This window comes from Gigantopelta aegis, chromosome 4 (assembly GCF_016097555.1).
Source record: "Gigantopelta aegis isolate Gae_Host chromosome 4, Gae_host_genome, whole genome shotgun sequence".
NCBI classification, from domain to species: Eukaryota; Metazoa; Mollusca; class Gastropoda; order Neomphalida; family Peltospiridae; genus Gigantopelta; species Gigantopelta aegis.
Window position 1 is genome coordinate 67,347,991 of NC_054702.1, and position 26,662 is coordinate 67,374,652.

General features: G+C 35.6%; 1 protein-coding gene across 1 annotated transcript in view; it reads right to left on the minus strand.

The window, feature by feature from the left end:
- The window catches only part of LOC121369950 (E3 ubiquitin-protein ligase listerin-like), a 46,257-nt gene extending 24,742 nt beyond the window's left edge, over window positions 1–21,515 (minus strand). The window contains exons 1-13 of the mRNA XM_041495033.1: window positions 21,187–21,515; window positions 20,144–20,242; window positions 17,552–17,782; window positions 16,688–16,740; window positions 12,949–13,129; window positions 12,119–12,292; window positions 11,123–11,313; window positions 10,538–10,682; window positions 8,014–8,718; window positions 7,355–7,589; window positions 2,031–2,182; window positions 1,167–1,248; window positions 128–281 (exon numbers count right to left, since the gene is read on the minus strand). Of these exons, the coding sequence (XP_041350967.1) occupies window positions 128–281; window positions 1,167–1,248; window positions 2,031–2,182; window positions 7,355–7,589; window positions 8,014–8,718; window positions 10,538–10,682; window positions 11,123–11,313; window positions 12,119–12,292; window positions 12,949–13,129; window positions 16,688–16,740; window positions 17,552–17,782; window positions 20,144–20,242; window positions 21,187–21,423 (2,639 nt within the window). The 5' untranslated portion in view covers window positions 21,424–21,515. The remainder of the gene's footprint in view (window positions 1–127; window positions 282–1,166; window positions 1,249–2,030; window positions 2,183–7,354; window positions 7,590–8,013; window positions 8,719–10,537; window positions 10,683–11,122; window positions 11,314–12,118; window positions 12,293–12,948; window positions 13,130–16,687; window positions 16,741–17,551; window positions 17,783–20,143; window positions 20,243–21,186) is intronic.
- Between the last annotated feature and the right edge of the window lie 5,147 nt (window positions 21,516–26,662).

Consider the following 26,662-nt stretch of genomic DNA (forward strand, 5'->3'; position numbering starts at 1 on the left):
TTGTTTATGATAATATCAAATATAATTTAACAGAAGGAATAAATTTGTAAAAAAAAAATGTCACGTCTTTTCCCTGATATTTATTTTCATTAGGTAATTATGTACTCAAACAATCTAAGAATCTTACCTTTTTAAGGTCTTTGCTCTGGATTCTATTAAAGTTTTTGATAGACTGCAAGCCTGCATGATGAACCCCTTATCCCTGAGTAAAGCCCCAGTCTGTTTAACCACAACCTGGAGACCAGTCACCCAGGCACGTTTAGCTTCCTGCAAAGTGTCATCTGTAGAAAAAAAATGTTTTAGTTTATAAAACTGCCAATACAAAACTTAACCTACCCTAAACTCTACCACTGTCGTAATTGTTAAAAGTATTTTGTGTAGGTTTTAATGATTTTAATTGATAGTATGATAGTGAAAATTTAAATTTGGATTGAAATAAGAAGATTCCTCTGAGCAGCAAATTCTGATAGATTTTCCCAGGAACCTGTAACATTGGTTAGCATTTGCTGCCAGCAGCATGCAAAGAGTAAAAAAACAAAAATGAAAAATTGAAATAAAAATCCCCATTATTAATCAAGTTATACTATTTTCATTCACTGAGAGTTAATGTAGAGTTTTGCTATACAAATACTCACTAATTTAGTTTCAAATTTACATTTATTATTACTAATTGTTTTCTTTTGTTTTGAGTCAGCATCTGACTTTGAGAAAATTATTAATAATGGGAAATTTGAGATGTCAAAACTCTGCATCTTTGTAGCTGTTAATTAATATAATATATATTTAACAAACCGAGGCCAGTTTAGCAACCATCTAGTTATAAAGTCAGTTCAAACATATCCCTGCACAAGACATGAAGTTAAAGTGGTATACTTATGAATTTTGTTCACTCATTCGTAGATCGCTTAGGTGGCTTTTACAGTAAGGTTTAACAATTATTGTAAATGCATGTTATGTTCAACAATTATCACTGGCATAGGAAACAGGGGGCAAGGGGGGCATGTGCCCGCCACTTTTCAGATATTTTGCTTTATATTCACTTTATAATAGTGTAAAAGTGTGTAAATATAAAAGTGTCCCCCCCCCCACACTTTTTGGCACCTTCCTACACTCATGATTATTGTAACAGAATGGCATAAGTCTGTATTCTAGAAGAAATGTGTGACCTGAGATGAAATCCTTCATGTCGATACACACAGAAAACAGAGCAAGTATAAGATCCTCAGCTGAAGAGATCGACAGGCACATCTACAATACAAAAACGAAACTAATTAAACAAAAGTATGTTAAAAGATTAGAAAATTAACTTTGAAAAAACCAAATTACAATTAAATGTCTTAGAACAGAACACGTTAAATATGTAAGCATACTCTATCATGATCTGTAATTTTCTACCTCCTATATATGAAGATTAAGTGAAAAGACGGTAAGTAAAAATGGTTGTCAACTAAGCAATCTCCTTCAGAACATGTACATGTACTTCTAGGAAACTCCAAGTCTGGACTCAAAACAATAATAAAAAAGTGTATTTTGTTTAACGAAACCACTAGAGCACACTGATTTAATGAATGTCACCTATTAGGTAATTCTAACATGTAGTGTTCAGAGGAAACCCACTACATTTTTCCATTCACAGTTAAGGGATATTAATTTTTATTAGCATATTTCACAGAAAGGATAGCACATACCACAGCCTTTAACATACCAGTCATGGTGTACCGGTTAAAATTGGGAAAAACCCCAAGGTGATTCAATCCAAAAATTCAAGCACCTCAGGCGACTATTCTACTGACTGAACAAAATCCAACCCATAAAACTCCAATAAAGACTCACCTTTACAAACACTAGATATAGTTATAGTGTGGTGACTTTGCCAGTTTTCAATCAGGACTTTAAAAGTGTTTTTAAGTACAGAGTCAACTGGTTATCAGTATCAAACAACTGTGAAACACTGTACTAGATCCTGCATTCATTAAAGATGATTAGTCTATTTTCACCTATGTACATGATAAATATATTCTCGAAATTACCTTCAGATTATTGAAGAAAATGAAAGCAGCTTTAGTGACAAACAGGACTGCTTGGTCCACTCTATTTTCCTGCTGACTTCGACCCAGTTTCGTCAGAGTCAGATGGATAGTGTCGATGATACCTTGGATACACTCTGTTGAAAATACTGGCTCTGTGAGGGACAAATAAAAAGTGTTATTTTTAAAGAAGAAAACCAATAAACAAGGATTTTACACAGTGATGCCAGGAATCATAATAATTTGTATATTATATGATACAATGATTTTATGCACAGATTGACCTATTGTCAAAGGTTTAAAAAACGAGAGAAAAAACCTGCAACATATCCCATGAATATATATAAAAACCCTCTACACATTCTAGAACAAATTCTTTAATTCAAAATATTTAGTAAAATATTACAACTGTCATTTCTTTTTTTTTGTCAGAAAACTGCAGCACTTTTCCAAAACAAACCGAATATTAAATAATATTACTCTTTTTTCAGGACTGGATTCCAAAATGATGTTTAACCACAAAAAAGTGTCATTCAATTATAGGAACAGTTAATAATTGCACAACATTCCTTCGTTGTCACTAGTGGAGAGTACTAGAGATACAACCATATTATAGGAAGAGTTAATGAAAACACAACATGCCTTCATTGTCACTAGTGGAGAGTACTAGAGATACAACATATCATATGAAGTGTTAATAACAACACAACATGCCTTCGTTGTCACTAGTGGAGAGTACTAGAGACACAACATATCATATGAAGTGTTAATAACAACACAACATGCCTTCGTTGTCACTAGTGGAGAGTACTAGAGACACAACATATCATATGAAGTGTTAATAACAACACAACATGCCTTCGTTGTCACTAGTGGAGAGTACTAGAGATACTACATATCATATGAAGTGTTAATAAAAACACAACATGCCTTCGTTGTCACTAGTGGAGAGTACTAGAGACACAACATATCATATGAAGTGTTAATAACAACACAACATGCCTTCGTTGTCACTAGTGGAGAGTACTAGAGACACAACATATCATATGAAGAGTTAATGAAAACACAACATGCCTTCGTTGTCACTAGTGGAGAGTACTAGAGACACAACATATCATATGAAGTGTTAATAACAACACAACATGCCTTCGTTGTCACTGGTGGAGAGTACTAGAGATACAATTATATGAAGAGTTAATAAAAACACAACATGCCTTCATTGTCACTAGTGGAGAGTACTAGAGATACAACCATATCATATGAAGAGTTAATGAAAACACAACATGCCTTCGTTGTCACTGGTGGAGAGTACTAGAGACACAACATATCATATGAAGAGTTAATGAAAACACAACATGCCTTCGTTGTCACTAGTGGAGAGTACTAGAGACACAACATATCATATGAAGAGTTAATGAAAACACAACATGCCTTCGTTGTCACTAGTGGAGAGTACTAGAGACACAACATATCATATGAAGTGTTAATAACAACACAACATGCCTTCGTTGTCACTGGTGGAGAGTACTAGAGATACAATTATATGAAGAGTTAATAAAAACACAACATGCCTTCATTGTCACTAGTGGAGAGTACTAGAGATACTACATATCATATGAAGTGTTAATAACAACACAACATGCCTTCGTTGTCACTGGTGGAGAGTACTAGAGATACAATTATATGAAGAGAATAAAAACACAACATGCCTTCATTGTCACTAGTGGACGGTACTAGAGATACTACATATCATATGAAGAGTTAATAAAAACACAACATGCCTTCGTTGTCACTAGTGGGGAGTACTAGAGATACAACATATCATATGAAGAGTTAATAACAACACAACATGCGAAGTTGTCACTAGTGGAGAGCACTAGAGATACAACCATATTATAGGAAGAGTTAACAAAAACACAACATGCCTTCGTTGTCACTAGTTGAGAGCACTAGAGATACAACCATATTATAGGAAGAGTTAATAAAAACACAACATGCCTTCGTTGTCACTGGTGGAGAGTACTAGAGATACAATTATAGGAACAGTTAATAAAAACACAACATGCCTTCATTGTCACTAGTGGAGAGTACTAGAGACAAAACCACACGAAGAGTTAATAAAAGCCCAACATGCCTTCATTGTCACTAGTGGAGAGTACTAGAGATACAACCATATCATATGAAGAGTTAATAACAACACAACATGCCTTCGTTGTCACTGGTGGAGAGTACTAGAGATACAATTATAGGAACAGTTAATAAAAACACAACATGCCTTCATTGTCACTAGTGGAGAGTACTAGAGACAAAACCACACGAAGAGTTAATAAAAGCCCAACATGCCTTCATTGTCACTAGTGGAGAGTACTAGAGATACAACCATATCATATGAAGAGTTAATAACAACACAACATGCCTTCGTTGTCACTAGTGGAGAGCACTAGAGATACAGTTAATAAAAACACAATATGCCTTCGTTGTCACTTGTGGAGAGCACTAGAGATACAGTTAATAACAACACAACATGCCTTTGTAGTCACTAGTGGAGAGTACTAGAGATACAGTTAATAAAAGCCCAACATGCCTTCTTTGTCACTAGTGGAGAGTACTAGAGATACAGTTAATAACAACATAACATGCCTTCGTTATCACTAGTGGAGAGCACTAGAGGTACAGTTAATAACAACACAACATGCCTTCGTTGTCACTAGTGGAGAGCACTAGAGATACAGTTAATAACAACACAACATGCCTTCGTTGTCACTAGTGGAGAGCACTAGAGATACAGTTAATAACAACACAACATGCCTTCGTTGTCACTAGTGGAGAGCACTAGAGATACAGTTAATAACAACACAACATGCCTTCGTTGTCACTAGTGGAGAGCACTAGAGATACAACCATATTATAGGAAGAGTTAACAAAAACACAACATGCCTTCGTTGTCACTAGTGGAGAGCACTAGAGATACAACCATATTATAGGAAGAGTTAATAAAAACACAACATGATTTCATTGTCACTAGTGGAGAGTACTAGAGATACAACCATATCATATGAAGAGTTAATAACAACACAACATGCCTTCGTTGTCACTGGTGGAGAGTACTAGAGATACAATTATAGGAACAGTTAATAAAAGCCCAACATGCCTTCGTTGTCACTAGTGGAGAGTACTAGAGACACAACATATCATATGAAGTGTTAATAACAACACAACATGCCTTCGTTGTCACTGGTGGAGAGTACTAGAGATACAATTATATGAAGAGTTAATAAAAACACAACATGCCTTCATTGTCACTAGTGGAGAGTACTAGAGATACTACATATCATATGAAGTGTTAATAACAACACAACATGCCTTCGTTGTCACTGGTGGAGAGTACTAGAGATACAATTATATGAAGAGAATAAAAACACAACATGCCTTCATTGTCACTAGTGGACGGTACTAGAGATACTACATATCATATGAAGAGTTAATAAAAACACAACATGCCTTCGTTGTCACTAGTGGGGAGTACTAGAGATACAACATATCATATGAAGAGTTAATAACAACACAACATGCGAAGTTGTCACTAGTGGAGAGCACTAGAGATACAACCATATTATAGGAAGAGTTAACAAAAACACAACATGCCTTCGTTGTCACTAGTTGAGAGCACTAGAGATACAACCATATTATAGGAAGAGTTAATAAAAACACAACATGCCTTCGTTGTCACTGGTGGAGAGTACTAGAGATACAATTATAGGAACAGTTAATAAAAACACAACATGCCTTCATTGTCACTAGTGGAGAGTACTAGAGACAAAACCACACGAAGAGTTAATAAAAGCCCAACATGCCTTCATTGTCACTAGTGGAGAGTACTAGAGATACAACCATATCATATGAAGAGTTAATAACAACACAACATGCCTTTGTTGTCACTGGTGGAGAGTACTAGAGATACAATTATAGGAACAGTTAATAAAAACACAACATGCCTTCATTGTCACTAGTGGAGAGTACTAGAGACAAAACCACACGAAGAGTTAATAAAAGCCCAACATGCCTTCATTGTCACTAGTGGAGAGTACTAGAGATACAACCATATCATATGAAGAGTTAATAACAACACAACATGCCTTCGTTGTCACTAGTGGAGAGCACTAGAGATACAGTTAATAAAAACACAATATGCCTTCGTTGTCACTTGTGGAGAGCACTAGAGATACAGTTAATAACAACACAACATGCCTTTGTAGTCACTAGTGGAGAGTACTAGAGATACAGTTAATAAAAGCCCAACATGCCTTCTTTGTCACTAGTGGAGAGTACTAGAGATACAGTTAATAACAACATAACATGCCTTCGTTATCACTAGTGGAGAGCACTAGAGGTACAGTTAATAACAACACAACATGCCTTCGTTGTCACTAGTGGAGAGCACTAGAGATACAGTTAATAACAACACAACATGCCTTCGTTGTCACTAGTGGAGAGCACTAGAGATACAGTTAATAACAACACAACATGCCTTCGTTGTCACTAGTGGAGAGCACTAGAGATACAGTTAATAACAACACAACATGCCTTCGTTGTCACTAGTGGAGAGCACTAGAGATACAACCATATTATAGGAAGAGTTAACAAAAACACAACATGCCTTCGTTGTCACTAGTGGAGAGCACTAGAGATACAACCATATTATAGGAAGAGTTAATAAAAACACAACATGATTTCATTGTCACTAGTGGAGAGTACTAGAGATACAACCATATCATATGAAGAGTTAATAACAACACAACATGCCTTCATTGTCACTGGTGGAGAGTACTAGAGATACAATTATAGGAACAGTTAATAAAAGCCCAACATGCCTTCGTTGTCACTAGTGGAGAGCACTAGAGATAGAACCATATTATAGGAAGAGTTAATAAAAACATAACATGCCTTCGTTGTCACTAGTGGAGAGCACTAGAGATAGAACCATATTATAGGAAGAGTTAATAAAAACATAACATGCCTTCATTGTCACTAGTGGAGAGCACTAGAGATAGAACCATATTATAGGAAGAGTTAATAAAAACACAATATGCCTTCGTTGTCACTAGTGGAGAGCACTAAGAGATACAGTTAATAACAACACAACGTGCCTTCATTGTCACTAGTGCAGAGCACTAGAGATACAGTTAATAACAATATAACATGCCTTCGTTGTCACTAGTGGAGAGCACTAGAGATACAGTTAATAACAACATAACATGCCTTCACTGTCACTAGTGGAGAGTACTAGAGATACAACTATATGAAGAGTTAATAACAACACAACATGCCTTCGTTGTCACTCGTGGACAGCACTAGAGACACGACAGCCCAGCCGTGATCCACCATCTCCTTGTTGTCTGAAAAGTCATCCTCCACACTCAGCTGACAGATCTTCTGAGTAAGGGAGACAACTCTGCCGGTGAGGCTGGAGCTCTTAAACCAGTGCTGAACACATGGCAGGTACTGTCGTTTGACCAGAGCTTTCTCAATCAAATAACATAGATGAAGAGGACTAGTTAAAATCTGGAAATAGAAAGAAAAAATAATTAATTAATTACTCATGAATACAGTTAATTCATGTCACAATATTTAACATCTGATTTATTAATTGTTTTGGGGAGTTTTAACAAGAAACTGTCATTTGTACAATTCAGATTGATTAATTATTTCCAAGTGTACAGTGATCATTTGAAGAAAACTAAGGGCAGAATTTACAAAGTTCATTTTTCTTAAACGCAAGCGTTTAAGCATTGTAAATAAATGCAATTACATATGTGTAAGACACAAGAACACTTATCCCGACTTTTAATATTTACATTTCCCCCCTCTTTTCTGATGAACTAGTTAGTGACTGTCCGAACATCCTAACATCCAATCATAAGTTAAATCTTCCATTGGAAGTTTGAGAGGTCAGGTTATAGTTTGAAAAGAAAGTATTTTCACTCACATGACAGAGATCTGCTAATACCGCCGTACTCTCGGAATCCTTCACATGGGTAATGCAGATAAACACGATGGACAGAAGATGACTAACACAGCTAGAATTGGATTTCAGCTGATCCTCTTGCAGCCACGGAACTATCAGAATCTTCACAAATGTCAAAAACACATCGCCACTCGTAGAAATGTCACAGACTTCAAGCAGTTTCACCACCGTGGCTTCATCGAAAGATATTCCAACCAGCTCAGAAAATAATTTCACAAATGATACGTGTTTGAGTTTGTATGCCTTTTGGAATGTTTCGCTAGTGACATCTTGGAGGAATGCACGAGAGAAAGTTGAAAGCTCTGATACATTTGTGGCACACGAAACGTTAGAATCGTTATCATCCTTAGTCACTTCAGAGGAAAATTTCACCTCAGCAACAAATCTGACCTTTTCAGCTTTAGCTTTTGTAGTCTGCATATTTTTGAGTCCTTGAAACAGCAGAGGTAATCTTTCTAAGAGGGGACTAGCTACAGAGTTCTCTCGAGTGTCAGAAAAGTTTTCTTCAACACACTGTAATAGCTCCTTCCAAAAGAGATCTACCACGTACACACTGGACTCTGATTTTTCAAGACTCTGGAGGAAGGTGCCCATCACAGAATACAGTGGTGACTTTGATAAAGCTGGCCTAGTCTCAATCAAAGATGATTCCACTACAGGCAAAAACTAAAAGAATTAAAAAAAAAACCACCAAAAAATCAGTGATGACACAGCGAAAAATACTTATTAATGAAACATAAAAATAGGTATGGCAAAATTAAGATTAAATTAAGACTGCAGAATATTTAAAATAAGCTTACTACTGTAAACTGTGATATGTTTTTTCTGCAAATACACAACTTAGTGCATGTTTACAATTCATGAATGTTTGCAAACAACCATTGGTATCTACAATAAAAACAATACATACATTGGCATGCATATAAATTTTATCACCTGATGGGTAAACATTTTATATTCATGCATTTTCCCCCCAGTTTACTGTATTCTCATTGCTTATAATTACAGAATATTGTTTTTTCTAATGACATAAATAATAACCAGTATGGATGACAAATTTGGACATAATACATATATTACAGGTAGTTTGTTTGCCTTGGAGTTTGATACCCACAATTGTTCTTCGACTACTGCCTACTCTCGGTGGCCGCTTTCGTGGTCATCTTGTGTTTAGATGATGTAATCACCCAGTTATAAATTAATTCCCTTGGTCATAAAATTCAATTGCTAAGATCAAAATCTTTTCCCAGTGGATGTAAAATGTGATCATTTCAATTTCCTAGTTCTGGCCGATACTGGTATGGCTATCTTGGACTTAAATGATGTTGTGATGCCATAAGTAGTCGGGGCTAGTTCAAAATGAATTCCATGACCTCTAAAACACCATAATAGATATCAGCTGATTTGTATAGGTGATAAAATATCCGACATATTGTCAGTTGTGGGTTTTGGCAGTCATCTTGAATATTTCAAAATGCTCACGGATCCAAAGTATCAATTGTGGGTACCAAACTGCTAGGTTCAGCAAAAAAAAAGGGTTTGGCTAACAGACTACGGTAAAATTCTGGGAACATTATTAGCTCTAAAAATATCCACCACTAATACAATGCTGTCCGGTGTATTGGTGCACCTAAGCATTCAAGGACCATTTTCTATGTGAACACTGTGAAATACTTAATAAAATGTGTCTCTCACCAATGAAGCAGTGCATAATCTGAAATACACTACAAATTGTTTTACGTCTGTAGTAAATAACCATTTTAAAATGGTGCATAAATATAGGCACCCCCTTGTATCCAAAACGATTTGCATGTCCGGTTATTCAGCGCAGTAGATTTGGATTGTTGACCCCACTATTTATAGACCGCCCATGACCTCACTTTTAGCCCATAAATGCTACACTATTGACCCAGAATTATTTTAGTACATTTTTGTTTTGTCTTATTAAAAATATTACTATGAAAATGAACGATCACACATGACCCATCTCATGATCAGTTTGGAATCGTTTTCTTGAGTGGCACAGTACTGCAGATGCATACATGTTCATTGTCATGCATGGCTAAGATGCCTACATGAATTTTATTTTTCTCGGGTAGATTGTGCACACACGTGGATCTTATTTTGCTTTTATTTTTTATAACGATGTACAATTGTGAACTGGAATGACTGTCAATTAAGATGTAAAACTTTCGTTTTGTTTGCATTTGTCTGTGTTTTCCTTTTCAGTTTAAATAAAAATAACCGAACGAAAATAATTACATCCGTTTACTATAATTAAAAAAATGCAGGAAAGGTGTTTTTAGACTGGTTTTAACATTCTTAATATCAATAAGGCTGACCTACTTCGTGTTTATATACACAACATGACAACTTCCAAAGCAAAATACAAAAGTGTGCCGAATCACCGGACGTGCCGATACACCGGACACTGTTGTATTTGAGTTTTTAATTCAACAGTGTTTGTAAAACTAATACCACTTACATGATCGAGCACAATAATTCTTAATAATATTTCCTGGCCACCCGATGCTGTTATTTGTTTGCAGATAAACTGGCAACACTCAACAAATGCTTTGATCATGGATGAACATTCGCTGGGACTTTGTAGTAAACTGTCTTTACTCAATCTAGAAAAGTTGAAAGTTATCTATTAAAAGTTTTTTACAAAACAAATAAATAAATAATATAATTATATAAATAAATATGTACACTAAAATACTCTTATAACGAACCGGAATGGACCCTAATAGTTCGTTATAACAGTAGTTCGTTGTACACATTTATTTAAGTTGGTTAGTAATGTATAGGGAGATAAAACGAGATTTTACGATCAGTTCGTTCTATGCAGTAGTTCATTCTGAGCAGGTTCTTTATAAGTGTACTTTACAGTACATTAAGTAACAAATAAAAACAATATTTTAACTATTGCCTAAAGTACAAACATAAAATTAAAATCATGGATTTATAGCAGGATGTAACTAAATACAACAAAAAATATATTAATTTAAAACGTAATGGTTAAACATGTATTAAATACATTAGAGAGGTAAAATGCAGCAACACCTACCCATTCCTGAAACAAACAAAGAATTCCGAATAAAACTTCTCTGGCTCCCCATAGCAAGCTGAAGATATTTTGCTGAGCAATGGTAGAATACTGGGTCCAATGATTGAAGCATTTCCAAAACAACCAGTTTCAAGAACATTTCGTAGTTTGGGCCAGAAGGATTTCGGCCAGCTGACATGACTCCAACAGTCCTGAATATTATTATCATGAAATAGAGAATTATTTGTTTATTTTTGATGTGGAAAAGAAAGGAATGACATGTTTAAGTTTTAATGAGCATGAGAAGTTAACCTTCTACAGTTGACACACATAAGTAATGGTAGATTAGAATGTTTTTTATGCATTTTTATCAGAAACAGAACAACACATATACCACAGCTTTTGATGAACCAACAGTGGATAGAACAGGATTTAAAAATGATAATCAATCAAACTGATATAGTGTGAGCCAATCTAACTTGTTGGGGACAGCTTCCATATAGCTAAACATCACATTACATTGTAAAAAACATGTTCAGGGTGGAATATATATATATATATACACACACACACATATACATGTATATATACATATATATATATATATATAGGAACATCATCATAATTATGGTGAAACTACATGTAGCTAAAAATATCCAAGGTAACGATAATATTTGTTTTGGTTTCTTCCATATAAAAAATTACTATAAATTACCACCTCTTTTTCAAATAAATCCTACATTATTTCTCAAGTATCGTAAAGAATTAAGTTAACCTGTTTTCAACACACTTCAAATGTGTAAAATCAAATTACATTAATATAAATTTCCACCTCTTTTTCAAAAACTTCTAAAATATTTGTCATGTACATGTATATTAATAAATAAATAAAATCAGTTTCAACACACCTCAGATATGAGGAATCACAAAACATATTCATCTATCACTTCTTTTTAAGTAAGCGTAACATATTATTCATTTATGTTTGAGGATTAAATGAAATCCTCTTCAACACACCTCAATGTAGTTGACAACAGAGAGTATGGCCTCCCACAAAGATGAAATAATGACCGGATCGGTGATGTCTAAACTGTTTAGAACGAAGGGAGCAATCTTGGTGACGTATTCTTTAGCTACATCTGGGCATGTCTGACAAAGACTGGCACAGAATGAAAACATTCCACTCTTAATCTGTAATAAAAAAACACACAGCATTGAATAGTATACAAAATAAAACACATTATACACAAGATATGATTGTGTAGTACACAGCAAATAGGTTTTCAAAGTATTGTTAAACAGAATACGTAATTAATAATACTTGCCTTGACATGCAGAAACCAAATATCATCCATACATATTACATTTTAAGAAATATATTCTTACTTATTACAAACATGTTGGTCTTGAAATATTGTACCCCAAATATCAGCATTATATCATGTTATCTTTTTTTAATTAATAAATAAATTAAAAAAATTATTGTTATCTTTCTATCATAAATCTTAACACTCCAACTAAGAAAATGTTTGTGTCAGGTTGCTTTATTTAAATTCTAAATTAGTAACAACTTCAACTTCATCGTTTAAGTCGCTAATGTTAGGTTTTTTTTATCATTTTTTAAACTGTATGTCACATATTTCTTATAACAACTTTTTGTTGACAAAATATACAAATTTAAAAGTGACAAGGGGAACTAAACCATATAATAAAAACAAATACAAACGATAAAATCCAGTTGACCAGCAATCTAGCTAATAACACAATTTAATAAAAAATATATGTAGCTATACTATTAGTACAGATAAATTGAAATCACAAATGCCAAAGACAAACTTGATACGTACATTACTAATGCTTGATTTGGAAAATTTCCACAATTTCCCATCATTCAAAAGTCCTCTCAGATGACCTTTAATTGAACCCAGCTCATCTGCTTGAAGAGAGGTTAAAAGCTGGCACAGTGCCAACAATGAGGATGCCATAACTCTGTTATACTTCTGCTCCATGTCCTCTTTGGAATTATTTCTGTAAAAAATAATAATGTATAGTTGCGAGTGCGAGTACGAATAATTTTAACATGCTCATACACCACTAGAGTTTCGAGCATGTCCGTCCCGGGGCCTGTCTCTGGATAGCCAGTGACTTGCTCCGGGACAGAACAAAATTAAGGGGATAATTTAGAAATTTACATCCAAAAATTAAATAGTGGGCCTTTAAAATTTTGATGCACATCTCTAATTAATATAATTAATAAAGAAAATTCTACTCATTAAATTTGGTCACTAGATTAGATCAGGCGGTCAAAAATAAATTAAATAGATAGATATAACACGCCTGATTTGGGATGGGGGTTGAAAATGGACAGAATTTTGAAAATAGCAATTAGTAAAAGAAATTAGTAGGATTAAAATTAGAAAGAAAAAGGTTAGAAGCCAAAAATAATTGAATTGACTGCTCGGCTGAATATTTATATAATTTGGAGCATTTTAGAAGGACAGTCCAATAATAAATAAGAGAAAGAAGAGAGGATCGGACTATTTAATAATATTTTTTAAAAAAGAATTAATTTTGACATAAAATTTTGAACGAAGGTCTAAAAGTTTAAAGTCCGATCTTATGGTCCAGGCCAGGGGGGGGGGGGGGGGGGGGGGGGTAAATGGGGGCGCAAGTTTGAGGTGGGCGGAATTTGGAATACGAATTTAGTAGTTAGGTCAAAGACCAAAGACCAAAATATAAAATTAGATTGCTCGACCGAAAAGGTAATAAGGTGATTTGAGCAATGTAGACAGGCTGCCAAAATAAACTGCGTCGGACTGTTTACCCAAAAAAAAAAAAAAAAAAAAAAATTAAATTAAATTAAAATAAAATAAAATAAAATTTTGAACTGCGGCCAAATTTTTTTAAGTCGAACAAAGCCCTAAAAAAGTACATGTCCTAGGAGAGGTTCCGCAGCGGAACTCATGGTGAGTTGATGGGATGATCGGCTCGGAACTTCGGGAAGAAGTGCAGCAGGTCAATGTAGCACTCTCCCCGAAGTATTGCTGAGTAGTCTTCCGGAAGTATCAGCTTGATAATACGATGGACGATTGGATTATCCATATCTGATTTCAGCAAGCCTTGCCGGTACATCCCGTTCCGCTCCGACATCAGGTAGTAGGTGCGACTTCCCTCGACGTACTGGAACTGGTACCACGCTTGACCAGTTGGTGTTGGTCTCTAGCTCTTGGTGACGAAGGGGCCTGGCAGCTGAGAGGTCGCAGAGAACTCCCCCTTCACACATTCGCTGTACCTTCCAGGAAGCTTGTTGCATGCGATCTGCTAAGTCGTGGGCTGTGTGTCGGACAAGTCCTGGACCGACACCTTTCTCTTCTTGGCTTCACGCTCTGCAACCGCTGTCGCAACAACTCGTGAAGACGCCGGTGGATTAGTTGGTGCGGACGACACTTTTCCTGTTTCCATCGGCGTTGGTGCTGCAGGGGGAGGGGCCGCCACTGCCGGTTTAGCCGACAGCTTTGGCTCCCCCTTTGCCACTCCTGGCATCTGCTGCTTCCGAGTAGTGGGGGATGGCGACGCAGAAGGGGCCGCCGCCAGCAGTTGAACTGCCGGTTTTGGCTCCCCCTGAACTGCCCCTGCCGGTCTCGTCTTCTTCTGTGAAGCAGGAGGGACCGCCCCTGGCGGTTGAGCCGTCCGGTTTGGTCCCCCCTGAACTGCCGTGGGACGACGTCTCCTCCTACTTCACGATCTCTTCTGTTTATTGTCAGCATAATACAAGGTGACAATAGCCGTGCTCCCATTGTGTTCAACACGATACTTGGCCAAGCAGCCAAGCTCGTGCAGCACAGCCCCAAGGGTGGGGGGGGGGGGGGGGGGGGGGGGGGGGGGGGGAGAGAAACCTCAACGTTTGAAAAACACAACCGCGCTGTCTCGAGTAGGAATCTCCGTGTATAGTTGCAAGAATTATATTTTCCAATTGACCAAATATGTTTAAATGTTTTTATTTTAATGTTTAAAAGAATTAAAGCACTTTTGTTTTACTATTTTTAAACTTAAGCTTTAGACTACTGGATTAATTTTGGACAAAAACCACGTTGAGTGGGTACAAATTAATAATTTTACTCACATTTACTTAAATGTTTTATAAATGCCTAAAATAAAGTTCATATTTCAATCGGTAAGTATTATTTTTGTGTGTTTTTCTAATTTTTATGATATTTTAGATCAGTTAATGTTGATTAAAATGAGGCAAAAAATAGAAAAAGTTGTGTTTACTTACGGACATTTGTGGCCATTATTCTCAATAACAGTGGTTTTCTGACCAGAATTTGTTTTTTTTATACTATGATTCATATCCCAATATTTGGTGATTTTCGTTGTTGGTAAAACGATCAAATTTATTATCAAATTAGATGTCATAATCAGCTATCAATCCCTGAAAATGACCACGACATGCCGCCAATGTTGTCAAGTGAAAATACTTGCCGAAAACCACTTTTTTAAAACTCAAAATTCCAAGATATTGTCCATTGAAAAACTAAAATCTAAAGCAGCCGTAGTGTCACTAACTGTTTCCTATTCTATTATTTTATTTCCGGTGAGTGTTGTGTGCAAAATGGTGGGAAATATGAATTGGGGAATGTACTGTATATCGTGTACAGGATGTCGACTGGTGTGATGTCGGGCAAGATATCTCGCTGCAGTAGTCAGAAGGTTAATGTGCAAAATCCCACTTTTTATAATTAAAATATTTCTGAAAATTATTTCAAACAATGAAAATATTATTTTGTAAACTCAAGAAATTATTTGGCATCAAAAATTATAATCAATTTTCCTTTCAAGACAACATTACTGCAAAACACTAACCAATTTTCATTTGTAATTTTTATGATATTTTAGATCAGTTAATGTTGATTAAAATGAGGCAAAAAATAGAAAAAGTTGTGTTTACTTACGGACATTTGTGGCCATTATTCTCAATAACAGTGGTTTTCTGACCAGAATTTGTTTTTTTTATACTATGATTCATATCCCAATATTTGGTGATTTTCGTTGTTGGTAAAACGATCAAATTTATTATCAAATTAGATGTCATAATCAGCTATCAATCCCTGAAAATGACCACGACATGCCGCCATTGTTGTCAAGTGAAAATACTTGCCGAAAACCACTTTTTTAAAACTCAAAATTCCAAGATATTGTCCATTGAAAAACTAAAATCTAAAGCAGCCGTAGTGTCACTAACTGTTTCCTATTCTATTATTTTATTTCCGGTGAGTGTTGTGTGCAAAATGGTGGGAAATATGAATTGGGGAATGTACTGTATATCGTGTACAGGATGTCGACTGGTGTGATGTCGGGCAAGATATCTCGCTGCAGTAGTCAGAAGGTTAATGTGCAAAATCCCACTTTTTATAATTAAAATATTTCTGAAAATTATTTCAAACAATGAAAATATTATTTTGTAAACTCAAGAAATTATTTGGCATCAAAAATTATAATCAATTTTCCTTTCAAGACAACATTACTGCAAAACACTAACCAATTTTCATTTGTAGTAGAGTAACAAATGAAATAATTCTTACTTACTTGGGATCACTAAGTGTGCCTGGTGCCTGGTTTAGAAGGTTATCAATCAGATACTGTAAAACAAAAACAAGGAAATTTATTTAAGACCAGCAACTAACCATCATTAAGAGACACCACTAAAATGTCAGTCAAACTAACATAAAAAACATTAAAATAAAGGAACTCATATTTTTAGTTCAGAATTGGTATTGTTTAACAAATGCACAATTGTTTACACAATTACAATAAAAGGATTGTAATGACACATCATTGTATGATTTTATCAGCAATTATAAGATGTCAACAACAGATTTCATGACACCTAGTTTTAACATTTAGAGAAGAAACCCACTGCCATATAACACTACTATTTCCAACTAACGGGGGACGAGATGTAGCCCAGTGGTAAAGCGCTCGCTTGATGTGCAGTCAGTTTGTGATTGATTTCCATCAGTGAACGGCTATTTCTCGTTCCAGCCAGTGCACCACGACTGGTATATCAAAGGCCGGGGTATGTGCTATCCTGTCTGTGGTATGGTGCATATAAAAGAACCCTTGCTGCTAATTAAAAAGAGTAGCCCATGAAGTGGCGACAGCGGATTTCCTCTCTCAATATCTGTGTGGTCCTTAACTATATGTCTGATGCCATATAACTGCAAATAAAATGTGCTGAGTGCATCGCTAAATAAAACATTTCCTTCTTCTTCCTTCCAACTAACAGAAAGGTATCTTTTATAAACACTTTTCCAGAGGCCTAAAATCGTAGCAATGGTATACACTGGAAGTAACATAATAGGACTTGAGGGGAAAGAAGATTAACACTAAGACTAGTATGATATACCACCAAACTACATTGTGATCTGAAGCTAGGACAATAATACATACCTCTGCTATCTCCAGTTTACAATAATTGATTGCAGGTTGTTGCCTGGCAGGTGGAAACGCAGACTGAAAAGCCTGTTTTGCTGCTGAGGAAACAGTTGGGTATGTGTCACATTGACTTAGCAGCCAACTTCCCATGATGCTCTTGACATACGGAGCTAAATTCCGTCTCACTTTGGACACAAGAGTATTCATGGCTTGCTGAGCGGTCTCCCTTACCCGATAATCTATATCCTGAAATAAGATGAAACAAGAAAAATAATTTGGCTGAAATCCAAAACGAAAATAATTATATATTAAAATGAGAGAACATTTTAACTGAAATACATCAATTTTATAACTTAACAAAAATAATGTAAGCGTGAAAATCACAAGAATTCCACGAAATTAAATGTTTCACCCAACATAAATCTTTTCGGTACACTGTGCAAATATAAACCACGTTTCATTGACATAAGACTTAGCATTCATTTGAGTCATGTCAGCACTTTGACTTGCCCGAACTTTATTTAAAAAAAGAAAAGAAAAGTAAATGTATTTGGCATAGGAGATCAATTTCAATGGGCATGCCCATCTTGAATTATTATCAAAAGTAACTTTTTGGTTATCTTAAAAACATTACATTTTGGACATTCTGAAAGAATATGCTGTAACGAATGCGCAAAATTTTGGTCGGCAGGCGGTAAACTCATGATACGGTTTTCACTTGCCCAATGTTGTTTTCACTCGCATGTGGCGACCAGGTGACTGTAAACTGCACAATCTGACTGAGAGTTTGTGAGAAACTAATCTAAACACGAAACTTAACACAAAAGTTGAAGCTGTTGCCAATACCACCATTGGAAAAAGTAATACCTACATATCGCCTTTTTACTTTCAAGAAGCAAGACAAAAACTGCCTGTATTATTAGGTATATAGTTATGAATTCATAATATAATATATACTGTGCCAAATAAGTTTAGCAATTACGTACAAGATATGAAATACAGACAACCTGATTGGATGTTGAATTTATTTGTACACATTATTTCATTGATACAGCATTTCTGAATGTAGCCAGCAGTAACACGTTGTCACGGTGTCAACGTCGTCACTTTAATGTCAACTGATGAAACGGAGGGGTACATCTACCAAAATGTTGAGAGAGGCTCAATAATGTGTGTGTGCACCAGTGGCATTGATGACAGCAGTACATCGTCGTCTCATGCTTCTAATGAGACCATTAATCTCAGGAACAGTAATTGCATTCCATTCCCGGTTCAGAGCAATTTGTAGGTCATGGACATTAAGGATATGAGGATGGTTTTCGCGTACCCTACGGCCCAGTAGGTCCCATGCATACTCAATTGGGGACAAGTCAGGGGACTTTGGTGGCCAGTTCAACACTTGGATGTGGTTCCACTCAAGAAGATTAGTGGTTAGCCTAGCGGTATGTGGTCTAGCGTTGTCATGTTGAAACAGAAAGCCAGGATACTGCTGCAGGAATGGAATGACCACTGGTGTAATGATCCCGTCGCAGTAACGTTGAGCAGTCATGTTTCCGTGAATGAAAACGAGATCCGTTTTATCTCCACCATGAATGCCGGCCCAGACCATGACGCTGCCACCGCCATATCGGTCATGCTGAATGACGTTGTCTGCATCATATCGTTCTCCCCGTCGCCTCCATACACGATGCCTACCATCCGCAAACTTAACACAAAACCTGGATTCGTCTGTGAATAATGTCTGATCCCATTGTCTGCGTTGCCAGCGTTGGTGTATTCTGGCCCATCTCAGACGTTCCTGAATGTGACGCGCTGTCAGGGGAGCAGCAACAACAGGGCGAAGTGCTTGTAATCCAGCAGCATGGAGACGGTTACGGACAGTTTGAGCATGAATTCTAGTGCCTGTGGTTTGCTGCAAAGTACGGGCTAAACGAGGAGCACTTTCGAACCTGTGACGTCAAGATGACGTCACTAAATACCTATCTTCCCTTGGAGTAGTTAATCGTGGTCTACCAGAACGTGGTCGATCTCGCACTTGCCCAGTTTGGTGTATGCGTTGTCGGAGTCGTGATACGGTACTGTCATGAACACGAAAGTACTGAGCGACGTCGTGTACGCGTTGGCCGGCGTTAAGCCGTCCCATTGCTTCATGATGTTGATTTTCCATTAAGCCTGGACGGCGACCCATTATAACAGGATAAATTCTTCCTTTTGTTTTTGGATAATGTTGGTTCAGTGCATCAAAATGTGATTTCAATACATCCGTACACATAGCGGCGTGCAATATGACAAATGGTGTCCTTTTCATTACCCAAAGCGACAGGGCATATGCAACTAACATATTACCAAGTTTTATCACTTTATTTTAATTTATTTGGAAGCAACAGTCATTTACAAAAACTTGCTACACTTTTTTGGTTAAGTATATATATACTTTATAAGTCAATCATTTGTCATGCTTTATTACTATCTAATGATGAAACATTTTGGCTTTTCTTTCTCCTTTCACTATAAAAACTTCAGTGAATAATTTTGCCCACCATTACAAGAAGGAATAACATTGTTTATTGTCTGGTTACCATAGTTACATTCTACACTGAAACTTACAATGGCCATTTTGTTGTAAATCCGAGGCCAGAAAGGTAAAACAGCTTTCAGACAGTCCTCGTCCTTCTCCTGACACAAACCAATAAACTCCTGGAGAGCCTGAGTGTTAAAATGGAAACAGAATGTAAAAACATGTATTCACAAACTGCCTTTCAAAATATCTATATTTAAGAAATGAAGTTTAAAAATATTTGCTTTACTGCAGAACCATTTGAAAGCAGTTTTACCACATTAGAGATTTCTTAATTTACCATGAAATTTGCTTTTATAAATACAAATTTGGGGCTGTTACATGTACATGTATCAATCAATCAATGTATCTTTTGTAAATGTAATATATACTAGTTAGTATTAACTGTGTCACAATGTATTACACATTATTACTATATTATGTCCAACCATATAATCAATATGCAATGCTACATGCAAATAGTTTTCACTGAAAAAAACATAAAAGAAACAACCTTGAGTAAATGTACATAAAATAAAATCATGTCCAAACATTTAACATGCATGTTTGCATTAATAGCTCATTTAATAGCATGGTATATGGTGTGTGTGTGTGTATGTGTGTATGTGTGTGTGTGTGTATATATATATATATATATATATATATATATATATATACACACACACACACACACACACACCATATACCATGTTATTAAATGAGCTATTATATATATATATATATATATACATACACATACACATACACATACACATACACACCATATACCATATATATATACACCATATACCATGCTATTAAATGAGCTATTAATGCAAACATATATATATATATATATATATATATATATATATAAATATATATATATATATATATATATATATATTTATAAAAATATTAACTGAGTCTACAGTATTTGTCTCTCTGCCAAGACATATATATATATCAAATTTGACAGTTTTGTTAAATATTTTACTTTATAAAACCAAAGCAATGATTTTCTTTTAATAAATACTGTAGTTAGATATTTTTAAATGTTTATAAACCTAAAATCATGAGAATAAAAGAAAACCTTTATTTTTGTTATGCTGTCTCGTTTTGAAAGTTTCCTCAGAACCATTCTGAAGTCCGAGTCAAGTGAGTTGTCGGTGTCATCAAACGACTGACTTGCTGGCACAAACGCCGGACTGCCGAAGCCGAGGAAACCGATAGGAGCAGTCCCAGCAGCCGACAATAACTCCGCCGCTTGACTGCTGCTGGATGGCTGTAATATAATATAAAACAATATTTTAATACTTATAAATCTCATTTTGTCTTCTGTGCTATATTTCTTAAAAAAGCACCAACAAAAGCACCCTTGTGGAGGAAATTTTACAGAGAACAGTCAAAATGTCTAATTTTTCAAAAGGAAAACATAGCGATACTGGATTATGAAATATAAACATTATGTTGGTTTTATGGAACAAATTATTTTAAAAGGTATTGTATATCATGGGGGAACCAGTTTAGGTGAGGTTAAGCATTTGATTCTAAATCATATCAATATTTATACACAGACAGTTGTTATTCAAATATCTATTTCTACGCTTCAAATGAGCACTAAACTGGCCGCTATGTAGCAAAGATCACCACATGTGCGTCAAAAACTGTAGCATGCATCAGCAGTAAATATTGTTAACTACGTCACCTGTTTCGGTGAGTGAAACATTTAGTGGTATAGCTTACAGCCAAAACTTTCAAACACAAAACTTGTCAGTGTTACATCAAAACATGTACCGGTATGTTGTTAAACAAAACATGTACTTATACTAATTTATAAAAAATATTTTAGATATTTTAAGACAAATTACAAAATGAAGTCCTCGAGAACCAATGTTAACAGACAACATTTTAGGAACACAAATATAACAATTCTGATGTCTTGCAATTGTGTTAAAAGTTGAACAAATGAATAGTTATAATGGTAAAATTGTTTGGTTAAAAAATATAAGCTGCATTCTGAGTTTTAATAAATATACAAACAGATATTCAGAAATATATTTATGTTAAAACATATAAGGACCATATATTTGTGGTAAGTATCTGTAAAGAGAGTTTTGCCAGCAGACGCCGTGACAATCATGTGACTTCAATAACAAAATAGCAGTACAGTTGAGAACAGACAAAAATAGGTTTAAAAAGTAATATTTCTTTCAAATAACAGTCTTCGAAAATCATAGAAAAGGGGTATTAAGAAATGTACCATGTTTATGACTGGGTAAAGTTTGATCTTGTTTTCTTTGCTCGTTTTAACCTTATTTTTACGAACATTTCTGTGAATGTGACAGACATTTGTTTACTTTCCCCATGCAAAAGTCAACAACGTCATAAATTTTCAAATGTACATACTGTTGAGTACAAATGACAAAACCACAGAAACAGGACCCTCACCGAAACAGGGCCACAGACGATATTACAATCACTAACCCTAACCTTAAACTAATTCTAACACAAAAAAGTAAAATTTGTTTTATTAACGATGCCACTAGAGCACATTGATTTTTTATCTTATCATTGGCTACTGGACGTCAAACATATGGTCATTCCAGTGTTTCCCCCAGGATTTTTGTTCAGAGGGTCGGCAAAATAGTTTGACGTCAACTGAGCGAAAATGCTAGGGGAGTTCGGAGGCATGCTCCCCAGTAATATTTTTTTTTTTAATTTCCAGTTGTTTTTAGATGCATTATGGAATACATGAGGGTGTTATGTACACTTAAATAGAAGGAGATATTTTAAGATAGATTTTAATAATAATGTTTATTATTATTAAATATTTGCATAATGTCAAACAATAATTTGAAAAAGAAGTATAAAAGTATTAGACTAAGCACAAACAGATAATACATATTACTGAAATACTGATTGTAATATGTATTATCTGTTATCTATCTATTTATGTAAAAGTAAAACCCAGGTCTTCTAGAATTTAAAAAAATCCACTAACCATGGGATTGGTGCTTCTAAAAATTAATTATCCATGATTAAATATTTATTAGCCCTACTTCTGTATGTGTATCAGGGGTTCTAGAATTTAAAACAAATGACTTCCCATACTGACCAGTGGATAAAAAAAATTAAAATATGAAAATTTACTGGTCATAATAAAAAATTCACCTGCTAAATTGTAATCACTCAGTGACTGATCAAATAAAAGAAAGTAAATATTTTTTTTTATATATGTAGGTACATTTTTAAACGTGTTAATTCATCATATAATGCACTTAAAAATAATTTCTTTCAAATCTTGCAAATTTAATTATGTAATGTTTAAATATAATTTAAAAAACAACACCACCACAAAAACAGACCAAAAAAACCCAAAAACATTTGGAAGTTCGTAAAACAATATGGTTATGTGCAACCTTTAAAGTTACATTATCTGGTTACCATATTATAACATCATGTACAAATGTGAAATACAAGCTCAAATGCACTTTTAAAAAAGTTGTGTGTGTTCGCTATGAACAGATATCGTCAAACGTATACGCTTGATTCGTCGCCTGTGCCGCCATAGCTTGGAAAAGCACAAACGACAGCCTGTTGTCAGTTTCAGTTAACACGTGCGTTTGCCGATTTCAAATTGTAGGGTTCGTCTCAAAAAATTAAAAGAGAAATCTTGCGCTGTAGTTAAAACCAGTTTGATCTTGACAACGTATTGTCAACAGTTGTACTTTCCTATTTCAGAATTGATATTTTATAAAGTGTTAATAGAACTTTCAAAGTTTAGTTTGTATACTAGTAACACATTAATCATGTATATATTTTCAAAATAAAATATAATAAAGTAGACAATGAACGTTTTCACTTCTTAATTTTACGTGTTAAAATCGACAAATTCAAATAAATATTATTTTGTTTGGAAAGGGTAAAGTTGGGAGGGGGGGGGGGTGTTTAACGACATCAAAGATAAAGCATATTGATTTAATAATCATCCGACCCCATACAACCGTAAATAAAATGTGTCGAGTGCGTCGTTAAATAAAACATATCCTATCCTTCCTTCCATCTGCTGTTGGATGTCTAACATTTGGTAATTTTGACATATAATCTTAGAGAGGAATTGGGTGCATGTACAGGGGGAGGGTATCGGAGGTCGAAACCCTTACTTCCCCAAGCTTAAAAAAAATTGAAATGTATTTTGGGGGGAGCATGGCCCCATATAAACTTCGCTTAACACAGTCTATAACCCCAACCCCGCTGAAATCCCTGCAGGTAGTACGATACCAAATAACTTCCGGCTGGGTCAAAGTTCGAGGTGCACCGAACTTTTGATAGAGAAGTGAACACCACAAGTCCTGTGATTGGTTATAAATGTGAGTGTGTTGGTTGTAAAAAATAATAGTTTCATCTGGGTAAAATAAATGTGCAATTTTATTTCATCTAGTACCAATGTGTCAAGTAGCCTTGTGCTTGAAACATGTATGGGGTACCTGTAAAAAAAAGTACTCAAATTTTGTGCGAAACTAGGGTAGTCATAGACGCTACCCGTTATCTCAGAAACGAGCAGCTTGACCCCCATTTTTTTCTGATTCACTTTAAGCGCAAGGGGTGGTAGTATTTATATCCGTGGCGTTTATGTCGGTTGATACGTTGCAGGTAGGAGTTTTAGCCGTATATGTTACTATTGTCGTCTATGGGATTTGATTTGGTAGTGTACACCCTGCACACGCGCCTTGGAAACCCGCTACATTTGTTTTAGCAAGGGATTGTTTATATGTACCATCCCACAGACAGGATATCACATACCATGGTCTTTTTGTATACCTGCCGATGGGGATCGATCCTAGACTGACCGAGCATTTCCAAAAAACACCTTTTTAGGTCTAAGTAATGAATAAAAATAACATATAGTCTTGAAAAATTTTACGTAAATCAAACACAGTACCCTCTTCCTCTACCCCTAGAGCGTTACGTAATTAGTAACACCCCCTTAAATGTAACATGTATGCCAACAGCTGGCCACTGTCCAAATTTCAAGGCAAATGGATATAAATATGTTTTGGAGATATGAGACGACCCCTCAATCAAGACAGTTAAATTTGTTCAAAAATTGCAAAATCTCACGTGATCTCTTGTTGGGGAATTCTATACTTGTGATAAGCCAATGAAAACTGAGATCGGTACGAGCCCGTCAAAAGTGTTCCACTTTCAAAATCATGGCTTTGTTTTTGACCTGGATAAGCCAGCGTAACAGCTGTTTGGGTACCAGTCACATTTTTGCCAAAATGACTGCAACATTTTGTTAACTTGGACTTTAATAAAATTATATCTGTAAGTATATTCATTCAGGGATGGGGCATAGATTACTGGTGACCATATATTCATTAGTGAACTGTTGCATGTGGAAGGAAATCATAAGTATTGACTTGTAGATCCGTTTTCCTTTTTACATATATACTGAACAAAAAAAGAAACTTCCGATTTGTACATATAGTATTTGTTGTGTTAAAGAATTCATTGTGTAATGAAATTATATAGGTAGTATTAGCCTTGAGCTGTATTATCAGGATTCATGAATTTTATCGATTATTTTTGCAGTTAATCGTCGACAATGTGAAATTCAATTTGCACATGCATGCATGGTTCGACATGTCCCGTGTAATATTCGGTCAATTTGTTTTACTTGTCTTACTGACACTGTTGTCAAGTGAACGAAAACGCTTCAAAATTTGTAAAAAAATTAACGTTTTTTACATTGTAGTATTTTTAGTATGCCAAGAATACCCAATAATTTACTCGAACGGGCGATTGGCATGCTTGATGCTGGCATGTCGACATGTTGGGAGTTCTAGACGAGCGATACGAAATCTTCGCGTAAGATTTCGAACGGCAGGAAGCACCAATGACTTGCCACGTCGTGGATGTCCACGTGTTACAACGCGTGGTCAAGATCGCTATATCATGAACACGCATTTGCCCAATCGATTCCAAACAGCCACTGCTACTGCTGCAAACGCACGTGGGCTTCATAATAACCGAATCAGTGGGCAAACTGTTCGTAATCGTCTGCGGGAGAACGGTTAACAAGCACGACGTCCTTACGTCGGATGCGTTTTAACGCAACGTCATCGTCTAAATCGGGCACGTGTACACACTCGTTGGATACGACGGCGCTGGAATACTGTTCTTTTTTCAGATGAATCCAGATTTCCTTTACAACGTGGTGATGGCAGAGTGCGCGTCTACCGTAGGAGAAATGAACGCTATGCTGACTGTTGTGTTCTTGAACGAGATCGTTTCGGGGGTGGGGGTTGTGTCATGATCTGGGCAGCCATTGCCCATGGTTATTGTTCACCACTAGTCGTCATTGATGGCAATTTAAATGCTCAACGTTACTGCGATGACATTCTCGCTCAAAATTTCTCCCAGTTTCTGTTAACCTATGGCCATGATTTTTGCATCAAACGATGCATCATGGAACACTCTTTAAATGCATATATAACAATTATTCCCCCGGTTTGTTTTCATCAAGTTATGTTGAAGCAAAGTTAGCGGAAGTTTCTTATTTT